The sequence below is a fragment of the Mus caroli genome, unplaced genomic scaffold, assembly GCF_978045245.1.
Source record: "Mus caroli unplaced genomic scaffold, Mus_caroli_1 scaffold_11, whole genome shotgun sequence".
Taxonomy (NCBI): Eukaryota; Metazoa; Chordata; class Mammalia; order Rodentia; family Muridae; genus Mus; species Mus caroli.
Window position 1 is genome coordinate 56,590,979 of NW_028227266.1, and position 17,418 is coordinate 56,608,396.

General features: G+C 45.0%; 1 protein-coding gene across 4 annotated transcripts in view; it reads right to left on the reverse strand.

Moving 5' to 3' along the window:
* Positions 1-17,412, reverse strand: part of Pml (PML nuclear body scaffold) — a 32,181-nt gene extending 14,769 nt beyond the window's left edge. For all 4 annotated transcript variants that reach the window (XM_021172691.2, XM_085844667.1, XM_021172690.2 and 1 more), the window contains exons 1-3: positions 17,185-17,412; positions 14,470-14,933; positions 797-1,377 (exon numbers count right to left, since the gene is read on the reverse strand). In XM_021172691.2, coding sequence (XP_021028350.2) covers positions 797-1,377; positions 14,470-14,933; positions 17,185-17,334 — 1,195 coding nt within the window. In that variant the 5' untranslated portion in view covers positions 17,335-17,412. The remainder of the gene's footprint in view (positions 1-796; positions 1,378-14,469; positions 14,934-17,184) is intronic.
* Between the last annotated feature and the right edge of the window lie 6 nt (positions 17,413-17,418).

Sequence of the window (17,418 nt, forward strand, 5' to 3'; positions counted from 1 at the left end):
GGCTCATGTGGTCCAGTGGGGGAGCCCTCCTATCCTTGGAACCTTCCTAGAGCCAAAAGGGGCACCCCTCAACAGCTGCTCAGAAATGAAGTCCCAGCTTAAAGATTTAAACAAAAACTCTGAAGGTATAAATGTGCACTCATGGTCTTTGTCTGGAAAGCCACTTGATGCCACCCACTCATTCGGGACACAACTCCTGGATTTTGATTCAGAGCCAAGCATGTCTCTAGATATGCGATGTGGCCCAGGATCCTCTTCCAGTTGGGCAAGACAGAACTTGTGGTCAGGAACTGGCCCGCCACTTCTGTACATCATAAAAGCCCAGTAAAGGAGGCTGTAGGACCTAGAGGCTGGCACAGGGCTGCTTTCTTCTAGGGGACGCTTCCTTTCAGTGTCTGACCAAATACCTCACAGCTAGGTTTTCTGAGCTTCCTCCTCTCCTAACTCTACAGACTGGCTGAGTTCTCTTTTCCTGGGCATAGAAAGCTGATGCTAAGAGTGGGCTGCAATGATACCACATCTGGTTCTCAGCTTCTCAGTTTCCACCTGTTCCCCAAGGCTCACAAAGTCACATCTACTCCATAGTCTTATAAGTTTGCAAAGTGCCTCCTCCAGGTGCCTGCCACACCAGATCAGCATACCCTCTTATTCTGTCCCCTGGGTCCTCAGACCTGACACTTTCATCTATCAAACAGAGATCATCTTTTCAGCTTTGCCTTCTCCTTGGGGGCAGCAGTGAAGCATGGAGCCTTTAAATGGCAAACTAGCTGCCTATGAGCATGGCCTCAACGCTTACTTATCCTCTCGGTGATGCAGGAGATGAAGTCCTGCAGGCACAACTTGAACTCCTCGAAACCTCTGGTGAGCAGCTGGACTTTCTGGTTCTGGGGCTCCTCCTGGCGCAAGCTGCAGAGTGCCTTGCGCAGAAAGCAGTGCATATCCAGCACTTCCTGGTCGGAGGCATAGAGCTTCATCCTCTTGACCAGCGCCCCACTAGTGCGGATGCGCTGCAGCACAGCTTCCAGGCAGCTCAGCTGGCCAGCTATTTCCTGGTAGTCGCGCTGGTAGCGGTCATTCACCGCCTCGAGCAGCTCGCGCTCCTGAGCCTGCACGTAGTCTACCACCTGGCGCACGCGTGCGTGGATCTGCTTCTCAATGTCTGCGCGTGCTTGGTCCAGCTGTCCTATGGCTTTGCACATCTGTGTATGGGCACTGTTGAAGGTTCTGCCCTGCTCCTCCAGAGTCCGTGTCATGGTGCCTAGCTCCTCATGCCACTGCTGAATCTCCTCACCAATATTGCAATGGAGATCGCTGTGGTTGCGGTCCAGGTGCGCGCATGAGCAACACAGAGGCTTGGCGCAGCCTCGGCAGTAGATGCTGCAGAGATATAAGGCCAATAGACTGTTTCTCGGTTGTTGCTTTTCCCCATTCAGTATCTACAGAGTTGGTTATAGTACCAGATCTATCCATAAAATACCAGGCAGTACAAAGAGATGGTTCAACAAGTAAAGATGCTCACCGCCAAGTCTGACAACCTGAGTTGGATCTCCAAAACCTATATGATGAAAGGAGACAACAAACGTCTGCAAGCTATCCTCCGAGCTCTACCAGTGTGCCACAGCACATGTGCACCCACACACATACATACATTAAAAAAATATATATATACACGTTAGAAAAAACTACTACAGTAATGATTCCTCCACCGCTGCAGCAATGCAGACACATACAAGAGAGATGACCACTTCTCAACATCCCTTAGCCCCAGCTCTGATCCTACTCTGCCCACTTAGGCCCTGGGTGAGTATGGTGTGGCTTTGTCCACATCCAAACTCTCAAGTACCTGATGGACATGTCACACTGGTCGAATACTTTTATCATTCTCTTTCACAGATGAAGAAGCTAAGACTCACAGCTCAAAAATACGGAGGGCTAATGTTTGATCTTAAAAAATAAAAATCAGGGGCTGGTGAGATGGCTCAGTGGGTAAGAGCACCCGACTGCTCTTCCAAAGGTCAGGAGTTCAAATCCCAGCAACCACATGGTGGCTCACAACCATCCGTAACAAGATCTGACTCCCTCTTCTGGAGTGTCTGAAGACAGCTACAGTGTACTTACATATAATAAATAAATCTTAAAAAAAAAATAAAAATAAATAAATAAATAAATAAATAAAAATAAAAATCAGGGCTGGAGAGATGGCCTAGTGGTTAAGAGCACTGACTGCTTGTCCAGAGGTCCTGAATTCAATTCCCAGCAACCACTGGTGGCTCATGACCATCTGTAATGGGATCCGATGCCCTCTTCTGGTCTGTCTGAAGACAGCTACCGTGTACTCATATACATTAAATAAATAATATTTAAAATAAATAAATGACCAGGCAGTAGTGGCACACGCCTTTAATCCCAGCACTTGGGAGGCAGAGGCAGGCGGATTTCTGAGTTTGAGGCCAGCCTGGTCTACAAAGTGAGTTCCAGGACAGCCAGGGCTACACAGAGAAACCCTGTCTCGAAAAACCACAAAAAAAAAAAAAATCTGATGTCCTCTTCTGGTGTGTCTGAAGACAGTTACAGTGTACTTTTTCCTTTTTTAAGAATTCTTTTTTTTTTTACTTTATATGCCCCAGTACAGGGGAACGCCAGGGCCAAAAAGTGGGAGTGGGGGGGGGGGGTAGGGGAGTGGGGGGGAGGGTATGGGGGACTTTTGGGATAGCATTGGAAATGTAAATGAGGAAAATATCTAATAAAAAAAATTTTTAAAAAAGAATTCTTAAAAAAAAAAAAAAAAGCCGGGCGTGGTGGCGCACGCCTTTAATCCCAGCACTTGGGAGGCAGAGGCAGGCGGATTTCTGAGTTCGAGGCCAGCCTGGTCTACAAAGTGAGTTCCAGGACAGCCAGAGCTATACAGAGAAACCCTGTCTCGAAAAACCAAAAAAAAAAAAAAAAAAAGGGGGCTGGTGAGATGGCTCAGTAGGTAAGAGCACCCGACTGCTCTTCCGAAGGTCCTAAGTTCAAATCCCAGCAACCACATGGTGGCTCACAACCTCCCGTAATGAGATCTGATGCCCTCTTCTGGTGCATCTGAAGACAGCTACAGTGTATTTACATATAATAAATAAATAAATAAATCTTAAAAAAAAAAAGAATTATTTTTTTTAAAGAGTTATTTATTTTATTTATATGAGTACACTGTAGCTGTCTTCAGACACACCAGAAGAGGGCATTGGATCCCATTACAGATGACTGTGAGCCACCATGTGGCTGCTGGGATTTGAACTCAGGACCTCTGGAAGAGCAGTCAGTGAGTGCTCTTACCTGCTGAGCCATCTCTCCAGCCCTAATGTATTCTTTTTAAGAGCTCCATTACAGCTACATAGACAACTGTTTAGTTCAACAGGCTTCCTTTAAACACTCACGTAACTTTCTGTTTGTGAATTTTCTTTCCTCTCTTATTTTTTGACTGATATGAACAGTCATTTAATAACTTAACATCCATGGTAGGCAGCCTAATATATGGATGTCTTTCTCTATATGAAATATAGTACAAATAATAGACTGCTAGATCAATGAATGTATCTCTTAATATTTTATGCATGTAAAATATTAATAATGTGAAGTCATGAATATGCTAATTAGTTGGATTTTTTTCTAGTTCTACAATGTATTTCACAACATCATAATGTACATGATAAATATATGTAATTTTTACTAGTCAATTTAATATACATATAGGCTAACAGCATCTATTGTAATCATTCTATCTAGTTTTTAAATATGTTACAAGGTCAAGGGACTATACATGTGTGATTAATTAAGGATCATGAGATTGTAGGAGCTGCAGAGATGGCTCAGCAGTTTAGAGCACTTGGTGCTCTTGTAGAGGTCCCCAGTTTGATTTCCAGCACCTACACTGTGGCTCACAATGGTCTGTAACTCCAGTTCCAGAAGACCCGATGTTCTCTTCTTATTTCTGTGGGCCGCAAGTACACATGTGGTATACATGCATGCAGGTGAAACACATTAAGTAAATAAATAAATAAACAAGTCTTTAAAAATGTTTTAAAAGAATTTTAAGATTGAGAGATTGTTCTGTGTTATCTGGGTGTTATCAAGAGTTGTAGAAGGAGAAAGAAGAGAGGTGGGGGTTGAGAGAGGACCTGGGAGCACAGGCTAGAGTGGTGCTCTCTTCCTGGGCGGGGGGGGGGGGGGGGGGGGAGACACTCATTGAGCATATACTATGTGCTTGGCACCATGAAAGACGCAGAAGTGAGATGGGCACCTACCCAAGGAGACCTGTGCCAAGAATCTAGATTCAGTCAAGGCAGAGTGCTGGGTCTCCAGAAGGGCAAAAGGACAGTTATTTGCTCCCCAAATATGCAAAAGAATGAACTAAAACACTACTGAGCCAACAAGAAATTGTTCAGCAAAAATGACTAAATTACCCCAGAATTGAGAAAGCAGAGGGAGAGGGGGAGGACAAAGGGATATATATATATATATATATATATATATATATATAGAGAGAGAGAGAGAGAGAGAGAGAGAGAGAGAGAGAGAGAGAACAAGCTATCAGGTGCCTAGGGAGGAGAAGAGGAGGATCCAGGAGGGGTTTGGGGGGAAGGGGGGGAGAACATGATCATGATGGCCCACAGCAGTAATCCCAGCGCTGAGGAGGCAGAGACAAACGGATTCCCGGAGTTTGCAGCCTGTCAGTCTGGCTGAATTAGTGAGCTCTGTCTCAAACAATAAGCTACTGAGAAGACAGTAACATCAACTTCCAGCCAACAAGAACATACACAGTCATGCAACCACACAGTCATACACACATACACATACCGAGTCATGCACACACACAGAATCATGTACACACACACACACACAGTCATACACAGTCACACACACATACACATACCGAGTCATGCACACACACAGAATCATGTACGTACACACACACACACACACACAGAGTCACACACATATACACACACAATCATGTATACACGCACATGGTCATGCACACAAAAGATAAGACAAGTTTTACTCTATAGACAATAACAGTGATTGAATTGTTTTTCTTAAATCTGTTCTATTCCCACTAAACAAAAATAGCAAAATAGAATATCCAAAAAATTAGTTAAGGCCATGAGTTTTTGTTTTCTTTTTTTTTTAAAGATTTGTTTATTTATTTTATGTATATGAGTATACACTGGATGGTTGTGAGCCTTCATCTGGCTATTGGGAATTGAATTTAGGACCTCTGCTTACTCCGGTCAACCCCGCTCACTCTGATCAACCCCGCTCGCTCAGTCCCTGCTGGCTCTGGCCAAAAGATTTATTTATTATTATAAATACATACACTGTAGCTGTCTTCAGATGCACCAGAAGAGGGAGTCAGATCTCATTATGGGTGGTTGTGAGCCACCATGTGTTTGCTGGGATTTGAACTCAGGACCTCCAGAAAAGCAGTCAGTGAGTGCTCTTACCTGCTGAGCCATAGCAAAATGGCTCCCCAACCCAAGTTTTTGTTTTCTTAAAAAAAAGGGGGGTGGACATTCAGTAAGAGACTAAGATAATAAAAATAGCATGTATCGCCAACTCTGCCATTTATTTATGCCCATCTTGAATTATGCTAATCTTAACGGCTTTGGCAAAATATGTTCAAAATATAAGGTATGTTATGCCAGTAATTTGTTACAAAATTCAATGAGCAGAATTCATCATTAAACGTTAACAGAATCTGGTGATATACAAAATAGTCAGTGATTCCCTATGTGACAGAAGCAACTCTGGAATTATCAAATGAGTTATAAAAATGATTATTATGTGGCTTTACCTGTATATGGTAGTTCTAATCTTTGTTACCCATGCAAATGGTGTTAAAAAAAAATTCCCTTCAAAGCATAGTGATGATATTGTTAGGTTATTAATAAGAAAACACTTAAAAATAATAAAGTAGCCGGGCGTGGTGGCGCACGCCTTTAATCCCAGCACTCGTGAGGCAGAGGCAGGCGGATTTCTTCGTTCGAGGCCAGCCTGGTCTACAAAGTGAGTTCCAGGACAGCCAGGGCTATACAGAGAAACCCTGTCTCGAAAAGCCAAAAAAATAATAATAATAATAATAACAATAAAGTAAGAGGTGTGGTATTTGTGGCAGCAAAGCAAAAAAAAAAAAAAAAAAAAAAGAAGAAGAAGAAACGGAAGAAATCCAGTAATGGAGGGAAATGTCACTGAAATAAGCAGAAAGTTTTAGACAGATGGAGTCTGTCACGTTCTAGAATAATTTGATACAAGACATCTTGGATGTCTTAGCCAGGTCTCTATAGCTGCGATGAACCTCCATGACCAAAGTAACTCGGGGAGGAAAGGGTTTATTCGGCTTACACTTCCACAGCAGTTCCTCACTGAAGGAAGTCAGGGCAGGAACTCAAACAGGACAGGAACCTGGAGGCCAGAGCTGATGCAAAAGCCATGGAGGGATGCTGCCTACAGCTTGTTCCTTGTGGCTTGCTCAGCCTGCTTTCTTATAGAATCCAGGCCCACCATCCAGGGATGGAACCATCTGCAATGGACGGGGCCCTCCTGCATCATCAATCACTAATCAAGAAAATGTCCTACAGGCTTGCCTACAGCCCAGTGTTATAAAGGCATTTTCTCAATTGAGGCTCCCTCCTCTCCAGCAATGAGTGCTTACGTCAAGTCAACGTACTAGCCAGCACATTCGTTAACTAATAAATTTCAAGAATAAAAAACACCTTTGGGCACTAGGACAGAAAAGGGGGTGCTGGGGAGATGGCTTGGAACTTGCTGCTGCATGAGGACCTGAGTTTTCCCCAGCACCTGTGGGAAAAGCTCAGAACAACAAGTTATGCAGAGGCTGAGCTCCACGCCCCAAAAAGTAAGGTGAAGATCGAGGGGAGCCAGCCAGCGCTCTAACCTCTGGCCTCCACGTGTACATGTCTGAGCACACTCACCCCACACACACATACATTTGCACACACGCTTACACGCACAAAGACAGAAAAAGAAAATCGATTTTCCCTTAGACTTCTGCTTTCTTTGATGCATAAAACGCAGCAGTGTGTACCACATTCAGAAGGAAAAAGAGTGTGACCCGTGAACACCGCATCTAGACAACGCAGAGCGGCTATCAATATTCTCAAAATCAAGAAACTCAAACAACTAGGAACACAAAAGTCCTCCTTGTAAGAAAATATTTACTGACAGCGGGAGCCCAACTGAAACACAGAATCTGGGCGTCGACAGTCTGTAGCTCAGAGGCAGAGAGCACCTGCCCTGAGTTCCATCTCCAGTCTGAGGATCCTGAGGCTAATGTAAAATGCCCTGGGTGGATCACTACAGCAGACTGTCCACGGGTGAGAGTCCATTAATACAAAGATGGAGTGCTTCATTACAGACAAACTGTAAGACTTCAATAGGTATTTATTTAAAGTGTGTGTGTCTGTGTGTGTGTGTGTGTGTGTGTCTGTGTGTGTGTGTGTGTGTGTCTGTGTGTGTGTGTGTGTGTAGGTCAGAGGACACACTCTGTGTGTGGAGATCAAAAGACAATGTGCAGGACTCACTTCTCTGTGCCTTGAGGCCTCTGGATCAGCTCAGATCATTAGGCTTGGGAGCAAGTGGCTCTGCCATCTTCAAAGCCTCTCCAATAATTTTTTAAAATCTAGGCATTGAAGTTTAAAATAGGTGATCTTGAAGGAATCTTTATGGAAGGGTGATCTATCTTCCTTCCTTCCTTCCTTCCTTCTTTCCTTCCTTCCTTCCTTCCTTCCTTCCTTCCTTCCTTCCATCCATCCTTTCTCCTCTTTCTGGTTACTGGGAATTGAAACCAAGGCTCATGCAACTCAGTAGATACTCTACCACTGAGCTATGTCCCCAGCCCCTGAACATACATACTTTGAAGTTGGCAACTCTAATTTGCTTTTCTGTTAAATTCAAGGAAAATGAAACTCTACGTTGCTCTAGTGGCAGGCTTCCTTTTCACAGTTCAGTTCTAAAGGGAAAACAGTCTGAGTTCTAAACAAGCAACCTGCAGGATCCTTCCGCCTAGCTGCAGGCTGGCAGGGCAGGAGAGCCCAACCTCTGCTGTCAGGAACCTTTCATCCTGGTCTGTGCTGGGTGGGATTGCCTCCTTCTAAGTTAGCTCCTATAACCTCCCATTTCAATCTCCTTTGGGCAGTGGAAACAGTCTTAGCTGAGGGTCAGGGATTCTGAGAACACTTCAGAAGATGGGCGGGTGCTCTAATGAGGAAGGAAAGAAGGTGGGATAGGATCATAACACCCCATTCTGCGGCTCTACAGGAAAGGGCTCCTAAAAAGTCAGGGTGCTTTCCACAGATGCCGGCTACAAACCTGTCTTTTGCCCTCATTTCTGATCATATCTGGCACTTTATTTTCTTTGATTTCTTTGCAGTAGCCATTTTCCTGTGACACATTAAAGGTGTTTCCCCTTCTGAGAACAGGATGAAATCAGACTTCCTTTTGAGGAGGAAACAGCTTCAAGCTTTGAGTAAGAACGACTTAGCATAGGCCCAGCTGAGTGGTCCCTAGAATCCCCACAGCAGCTTTTCAAGGAGAGAATTGGACCCACTGGGGATAACACCGAGACTCAGCTTTGAATTTGCACAAGTTTCTTGTCCATCGCGCTCCACCCCCCACCCCACCCCCCCACCCCCAAGGACTCAAGGCTATGTGTAACCTCCGCAGCACCTGCAATCCTCCGGCAACCCTGAGGAGTGAGCCTTCTGTAAATGGAGTGGCCTTGGCAGAAAGCCAGCCCACAGGAATACAAAGCCGTCCTGGTGGCAGATCTACCTGTGTATAACCAGGCCCAGGTCAGGCCTGAGCCAGACCACCTTCCTGGCTTAAGTGGGCTATTAACCATTTTACACTCCAGAAGCTAAGTAAACAGTTCTCGCTCATTTTTACAAATTGTTTTTCATGAAACTCACAGAACTCAACATACTTCTCCAAAGTACCATTTAAAGACTGACTCTTTTATCAAGGCTTCCTTAATCCTCCTCACAAAGAGATACAAGCAACCCCCCTCCCCCCCTTCAAACTGCCCAGCACAGTATCTGAAAAGCTATCTCCAGAACCTAGGTTCCTTGCCAGGGAGCCCTGCACAGTTTGGACCTATCACAACCTTTGGATCAAAAGCTGTGTGTTGGGCTGGTGAGATGGCTCAGTGGGTAAGAGCACCCGACTGCTCTTCCGAAGGTCCGAAGTTCAAATCCCAGCAACCACATGGTGGCTCACAATCACCCGTAATGAGATCTGATGCCCTCTTCTGGCGTGTCTGAAGACAGCTACAGTGTACTTACATATAATAAATACATAAGTAAATTAAAAAAAAAAAAAAAAAAAAAAAGCTGTGTGTTCAGACACCAGTTCTCATTTGCTCCGCAATAGCAGTTTCTGTGCCTAGCACAAAGTAAACTGATGCCTCCCTAATTGATTGTTTAGTGGTTGCAGAGACAGAGAGACAGATAAGGTTCTAGTTAGTTTCACTTTATGGTTCAACATTGATTGCTAACTCATAAACTTAATTAACAGTAAGTCTCACTGTTAACCTCCCTTCTACACTGGCCAAGGTCTCACGTCCCATCTCTGCTGAGCAGCTAAGTCCAATACCGCTGCTGGAGAGGAGAGAGCAGCCTCCCCAGGGGCTGACAAGCTAACCCTGATCTTGCCTTGAGTTATTTTAAAATCCTTGTTTCTTCTCTGAAACATCACAAGGGCCAGATGTGCAGGGGGATCTCTTATACACATCGTATCCTACCAAATGGACCATGGTTATTACTGGGTCTGAAACAAGTCTCCTGGTAAGTGCATATAAAACCCAAGAAAGGAGTCATTTTCCTATCTTTTCTGTTATGTTGCCTGAGACCAAACTTAGTAACACCACGGAGCTGCAACGCACTAAAAATTGCACAGGGTGTGAGTGGGTGGGGGCGTAGGGTGGGGACAGGCAGGGCTGGAAGGAAGTGGCTGCTAGGTACCCAGGGTACAGAGCTGGGGTAGATTCTCCCAGAGGGTTAATTCAGGCCAGGCAAGGGAGTCTCCTTCAAGTTTGTAGCTCTGGTTTGTACTCCTGCTCACCGCACTATAGTCTCTAAGCAGAACCATCCGCACATCTCCCTTTAACAGCAACCAACTCTTCTCAGCTTTGTCATAGCTTTGCTTCTGTATGTCACTGGTTCCTGCCTGGGGCTGGCTTGTTGTCTGTCACCTGTTGCCAACCATCTCAGGTTCTCATCTGGAAGACTTTCCCCTGGGTCTTCCATCCCACACACTTCTTTAATCTGATTAGCAAGTCTTTCGTTTTTCTCCATTCGGCTATTGTATCTTCCCATAGATGTTGATGGCCCTGAACGAATTCCCTCACCCCAGCCCACCCAAACTTTAAGCTCTGATATCCAGACACAGAGAGCCCTAGATCCCTATCACTCATGGGTGGAAGGTCTCTCAAGTTAGCCTCTAGGTCCTTCGGGCTCTGACAGTGTGAGACCCAGTCATGTCCTGTCCTCCCAAGTCCCCGGCCACCTCTCACAGACCTTGATTTCCTATGCGATTTCCTCTTCCCTCCAGATCCTACACTTTAGTTTCTGAAGATATCCAACATATGGTAATATGTCCTGTCAAAATCTTTATGGACAGGAGTAAAATAGAGATAAGAATGCAGCTAAGTGAATAAATATTGGCCTTGGAGCTGCCAGCACTGCCCACTTGAGACAAAGAATCAGAGTACAGGGAGAGACACGAGTTCAAGCACTGAGTTTCCGACAGTGTAGTCCCCTGTCTCATTAACATGCTATAGCTATTCAATGACAAGACTTGTGTGTGTGCATGAAAACAAGGAGCAAGCTGAGAAAAGGTCCAGTGCTCCAGAAAGTGTAGAATAAAATCATCACTTCACTGGGCGTGGTGGCCACACCTTTAAACCCAGCAGAGGCCAGAGGATCTCTATGAGTTCAAGGCCAGCCTGAACAATCTGAGCCAGTTCCAGGACAGCCAGGGCTACACAAAGAAACATTGTCTAGAAAAATCATAAAAGGGAAAAAGAAATAGTAACTTCTTGTAAACCCTGTTCACCTTTCCTGTCCCTGTTCAGCTCGCAGACTCTCTAGAACTCTGCCTTGCACACAAGCCTCCCACCCCTGGCCCCCCACCCCCACCCCCACCTCCGCCTTTCTCTTTCCTTCCACGGGGCACTGCTACTTTAAGTCAATATGACACCCTCTTAGAAGCTTCTCCCTGTTCGTCCAGGCTGGGAAGGTGGTTTTCTAAAATCTAGACCTATGTGCCTTCCTTCCTTCCTTCTTCCTGCTGCCCACACAGTAGCTATCAGTGTCCTAAGCAGGTGACAGTGTCAAGGGAACACAACAAAAGAGGCAGTGTAATCAGAGTCACTGTGAAAACACAGTTGGGTGGTTAGTAAAACAGGCTCCTACCTTGTCACTCTGTGACCTTAGCTGCTTCCTGTTGGTCTGCCACAGGGTTCCCAAAAGGGCAAGGCTGGTTCTATGAGTACTCACATTTCAACACTTAATAGAGAACACTGCTCACTACAGTTATGACAAGATGGTGGGCTGAAACAACCCATGTCACAGGCATGGTAATCAAATGCCACGAACCTGAAGGCAGACCCCAGGTTAAAACTAGCCCTTGGGCTGGTGAGATGGCTCAGTGGGTAAGAGCACCCGACTGCTCTTCCGAAGGTCCAGAGTTCAAATCCCAGCAACCACATGGTGGCTCACAACCATCCGTAACGAGATCTGGCGCCCTCTTCTGGAATGTCTGAAGACAGCTACAGTGTACTTACATATAATAAATAAATCTTTTTTAAAAAAAAAAAACCAGCTCTTGTGGCACTCCCCAGCATGAGCGACATGTCAGCTCAATGACAAAGGCCAGAGTGGTTTATTTTGACTCGTGGCCAGAAGCAAATTGTGGGGTCTTTTTTTTTTTTTAAGATTTCTTTATTATTATGGATAAGTACACTGTAGCTGACTTCGGACACACCAGAAGAGGACGTCAGATCTCATTGGGGTGGAGCCACCATGTGGTTGCTGGGATTTGAACTCATGACCTTTGGAAGAGCAGTCAATGCTCTTATCTTACCTGCTGAGCCATCTCTCCAGCCCAAATTGTGGGTTATTTATGGCACTGAGGTTGGTGGAAAAAAAATAACAAGTTTTTTCATAACAACCAGTTTAAAAACAAAACAAACAAACAAACAAAACCCAAGATAGTGACAAAGGAACAACAGCCAAAACTGTCCCTTGGCCTCTACACATGTGAGCACACACATGCACTTGTATGTGCACTCAAGTGCACACATGCACACACACACACATACACACCGTCTATATTGTACCTGTACAGACAGTATTCCCAAATATTAAAGTATAAAAGCTATTTACAGGGAGGCAGAGGCAGATGGATTTCTGAGTTCGAGGCTAGCCTGGTCTACAAAGTGAGTTTCCAGGACAGCCAGGACTACACAGAGAAACCCTGTCTCGAAAAACCAAAAAAAAAAAAAAAAAAAAAAGCTATTTACAAATATTTACAAAATATTTTTTCTTTTTCTTTTTTCCCTGCCCCCCACCCCCCTCCCATTTATTTTTTTAGCATTATAAGTGAACTTGCTATGTAGACTAGAGTATCTCAAACTCACAAAAATCTGCCTGCCTCTGCCACCCCAATGCTAGTATTGAAGGCATCCTGACTTATGAGTAATCTTGAAGTGGCTTAGCATTTGTGGAAAGACGATCACTTCTCTGTGGTGATGCTGGGAGGGGTGGTGGTGTCAATCATCTCCTCTATTAAGATGGAGAACTGCATTATCATGCTCAAAAAAAAAAAAAAATGGAAGATTTCAAATTAAAGAGATATAGAGTATAAAGCAGACAGGAAAACCTAATGCAAAGTCCATACAAACTACATTAGAAATTGATTATACTTATTGTTTCAGAGAGTAGCCTAATTAAAATATTTCAAAACATAATCCAGCTAGGAGCAAAATTAATAATTAATTAATTATATATCATAATTCAAGTTGAGTTTTTCCTCCTAGGAACCAAAATCTAGTTCAAAGAAAAGACACTGATTTTAATTCATCATATTAAAAGACCAAAGATCATATAAGAGATTACTGTATACATAGGTGTGAGCTCTTTCTTGGACTGATTCAAAGTCATACACTATAAGACAGAAACTGACACATTTGATCCCTTAAAACTAAAGAGTTATTTTAAATATGATACCACATACTAAGTGAAATATTACCACAACAGATTCTTACAGAGGGACCTGGAAGAACTCCTCAAAAGGAAAAGAAAAGAAGGCACCAAACAGGCAATTCACAAAGGACTGGGAACAGCAGGGCCAATAAAGAGAGAGAAGCCATTTGATCTTAATAATGACCATGAAATGCAAATGCAGCAGCTGTACCTGCTGCAGAGGAATGGGGTGGGGGCAGGACCCCGCTGGCAGGAAGCTCGCTCCGGGTGCAGAGGTCAAGGAGTGCCCCAAAAGAGGAAGCGTTTTGTTCCCATTGATTCCTCAAAAACTACTAGTTCCTATTCAAGCAATCGGCTTCTGAGTGGCCAAAAGTTCATTTATCATGCACTACCTTATTGGCTAAAAGGGTGGAAACAAGTCCTGATAAGGTTACCCGACCTGCATTTTATTCACAAAGAAACTTAAAAGATGCATTCCAATTAGCCACCCACAGCAGCTGCCCTGCGGATGAGGTAAAGTGTTGAAAACTAAGCAGGTAGGAATGGAATGGAGTTGGCACTCTCTTTTCTTTAGTATAAATTGTTTGTGAGCCATATAAATATATTCCCTACATAAATAGAAAATATGCTGCTTAACAAAAATAATTATAAGTGACTTTCTTTGTTCTTTGCATATAGTCATTTTCAGATAGCACTGCCTGATGCCATAGTTTCAACTTTTCAAACACTATTTTCCTGCACCAATGATAACATCCAGCCTTACTGAGATTCCCTGGAGCCTCCGAAGGAAACTTTCACTATTAAGACATCTAAAGTTCGAGCAGGGCGTGGTGGCGCACGCCTTTAATCCCAGCACTCGGGAGGCAGAGGCAGGCGGATTTCTGAGTTCGAGGCCAGCCTGGTCTACAAAGTGAGTTCCAGGACAGCCAGAGCTACACAGAGAAACCCTGTCTCGAAAAAAAAAAAAAAAAAAGACATCTAAAGTTCGGTGGTGACACGTACTAAAACCTACTGTTTTCACATATCACTTGCAATGGCACTCTGAAAATTTTTCATCCTAAAGACAAACTAGGTAAGGGTGCAAAGATGACTCTGAAGCTATATATAATATTTCAGAGGGTCATTAGAAACGACTATAAGCCAGCGGAGCCCATTTTGAGTGACAGTTCCCTGAAGCTTTCACCCCCTGACTCCAGGATACTCCACTTACTCAGTCTGCGCTGGGTTGCGGTGGTTGGTATTGGAGCAGAAGATGTTGGACTTGCGCGTACTATCGAGGAAGCCACTCACTGAACTGTCACGGAGCTCGGCCAGGGGCCGGGCCTCATGCTTGAGGTACCACTGGTGTGCTTCGAAGCACTTGCTGCAAATGAGCTGTTCACACTCGAAACACCAGAAGTCGGCCAAGCCTTTGCAGCGGGTGCACGCAGCCTGCGCATCTACGATCTGCCGGAACACCGCCAGGCGCCGCTGCAGGCTCTCGAAGAACACATTATCCAGGGCCTCCGCATTAGCATCAGCCGGCCCAGGCGCCTTGCAGATGGGGCACTGCAGGCCAGGCGCCTCCAGGCATCCGGAGCACAGCGTGTGCAGACAAGGCAGCAGTTTGGGGCACTTGGCTTGGGCCTGGCAGCTCGGGCAGCGCAGAAACTGAAATTCCTCCTGTATGGCTTGCTGGTGAAGCAAGGAGAGAAGTGAGGCCTACAGAAAGCCCAGATGTCTTGTCCCCTCCACTGGCCGCCCAATCCCTTCAGCTGGAGACTGGAGCGGGTAGGACCTCACATTCCATTCCAGGGAGTCATTGGATCATGTCCTGGCTTATCGGCACCCCAGTTCCTCATTTACTTCGAAACCTGCAGCTCTCACTGCACAATTTACTGGGCACCCATCTGCTTATTATTAGACTCATTAGTAGGTCCTGAGATACAAGATAGGATACATCTTTGCATTTAAGAGACTCAAGTTTGGAAAAGTATCAACTTCATATAAAGTGCTTAACAGGATTGGCAGGATGACCCTCAAAAAGTGAGACTTCAACTACCATATGTCCAGAGCTTCTACTTTTCATATATACTCATAAGAACTGGAAAAATATCCAAGCATATGATTATATACTAATGTGCCTAGCAACACCCCCACAAAAGTCACAGTGATCCAAGTGTAGCACATGAACGCATGAACAAAATGTGTCTGCAAATATAACGAAATAGTATTCACCCTGAAAGAGGAATGAAATCCTGATACATTCAACAACCTGGATGAACCTTGAAGACATAGTAAGTGAAATAATATGCCTGCCATAAAATGAGAAATATTGTGTAATTCCACTCATACAAAATAATAAGAATAGTTAGTTCATAGATATAGAAGGTGGAGCTATTGTGTAAATGGTTCAAAGTGCTCAATACCGTGGTGCCTGGCACATGAGAAATACCCATAAACCAGGCGTGATGGCGCGAGCCTTTAATCCCAGCACTCGGAGGCAGAGGCAAGCGATTTCTGTGTTCGAGGCCAGCCTGATCTACAAAGTGAGTTCCAGGACAGCCAGGGCTATACAGAGAAACCCTGTCTCGGAAAAAAAAAAAAAGAGAGAGAAGTACCCATAAATGTCAACTAGTATTTTTAATCCTTAGCTATATAATGCTAATAATAAAAAGTTAGGGCATTTAATCCCAGCACTCGGGAGGCAGAGGCAGGTGGATTTCTGAGTTCGAGGCCAGCCTGGTCTACAAAGTGAGTGCCAGGACAGCCAGGGCTACACAGAGAAACCCTGTCTCGAAAAACCAAAAAAAAAAAAAAAAAAAAAAAAAAGTTAGGGCAATGTGGCCTTATTTGTGTTTTGTGAAGGGAAAAATGAGTGAAGAATAATGGGATGCAGGTAGTTCCTTTTGGGGTGAGTATGTAAGGTTGAGGCAATACTCCCAGGAGGGCCATGATCTAGGCTTCCTTAGGAAAATGAGCTTGGTGGCGCATACATTAATCCCAGAACTCAGAAGGCAGGCAGGTGGTCTCTATGAATTTGAGACCAGCCTGGCTTACAAAGCAAGCTCCAGCCTGGCCAAGGCTACATCGTGAGACCCTGTATTCCAAAAGATAAAATAAAATAAATCCCTAAACCTCATACACATAAAATAAATCGATGAAAATCAAAAGAGAAAGCAGCTGCGTGAATCCTGTTGGTCTTAGCAGGCACTTTGGTCTGAGCCAGGTTCTGTTTGTTTGTTTTGTTTTTTTATGAAACAGGTCTTGCTGTGATGCCCTCAGCGGTCTTGAACTCTTTGTGGCCTAGGCTGGCCTGGAACTTGTCATCCTCCCTCCAGCCCTACCATCACAAACGCTATTGCTCCAGGGACTTACAACCACAGCTGAAAAACGGGAAGTGTTTGTGTGGGGGTCAGGGAGGGGGACTATAGTTTTGCCAAGTCTGGGACATGCCTTTAGCTCCAGGCCAGAGCAAATAAGACTCCTGGCCAGCCCTTCTCACAGGACTATAGTCTTTCATCTGAGGTAGGTGCTAAAAGGCAAGGCTTCAGGGAGTAGGAGTTACAATCCAACTATCCCCAGTTACATTCTAACTCATCCCGGTGTTTGTTTGTTTTTGACAGGGTTTCTCTGTGTAGCCCTGGCTGTCCTGGAACTCACTCTGTAGACCAGGCTGGACTCGAACTCAGAAATCCAGCTGCCTCTGCCTCCCAAGTGTTGGGTTTAGAGGCGTGCACCACCACCGCCCGGCCCCCGTTCCTATTTTACTCCAGGCTATCAGTTCTACCCCTGCCCAGCCAGGAGGATCAGGACCTTGGTGTCTCTTTAGGACACTAACTCACTAACTTACTTCTCTATAACGACCTTCTCCATTCTCAACTCCTCCACCAAAGTAAACGAATAAAAAACCCTAATAGCCCTACACCTTCTAACCCAGTAGTACCTCTGCAGGGCTTTGGCTGTGTTCATAGTCTTCGGAGGGTTCCTCTGGGGGAGGCATGGTGGGCGTGGGGGTCAGGGCAGAGTCCTGTTGTCGACAGGGAGATCCAGTGGGTGCAGGCACCTTCTGCATGGAAACTGGTTCAGTTTCCATTTCTTGATTAGGTCTGTGAGGGCGGGAAATGGGTCCCAGATCTGAGCCAGAAAACTGAGCGAGAGGTTGCCCGCGGAGAGCCCG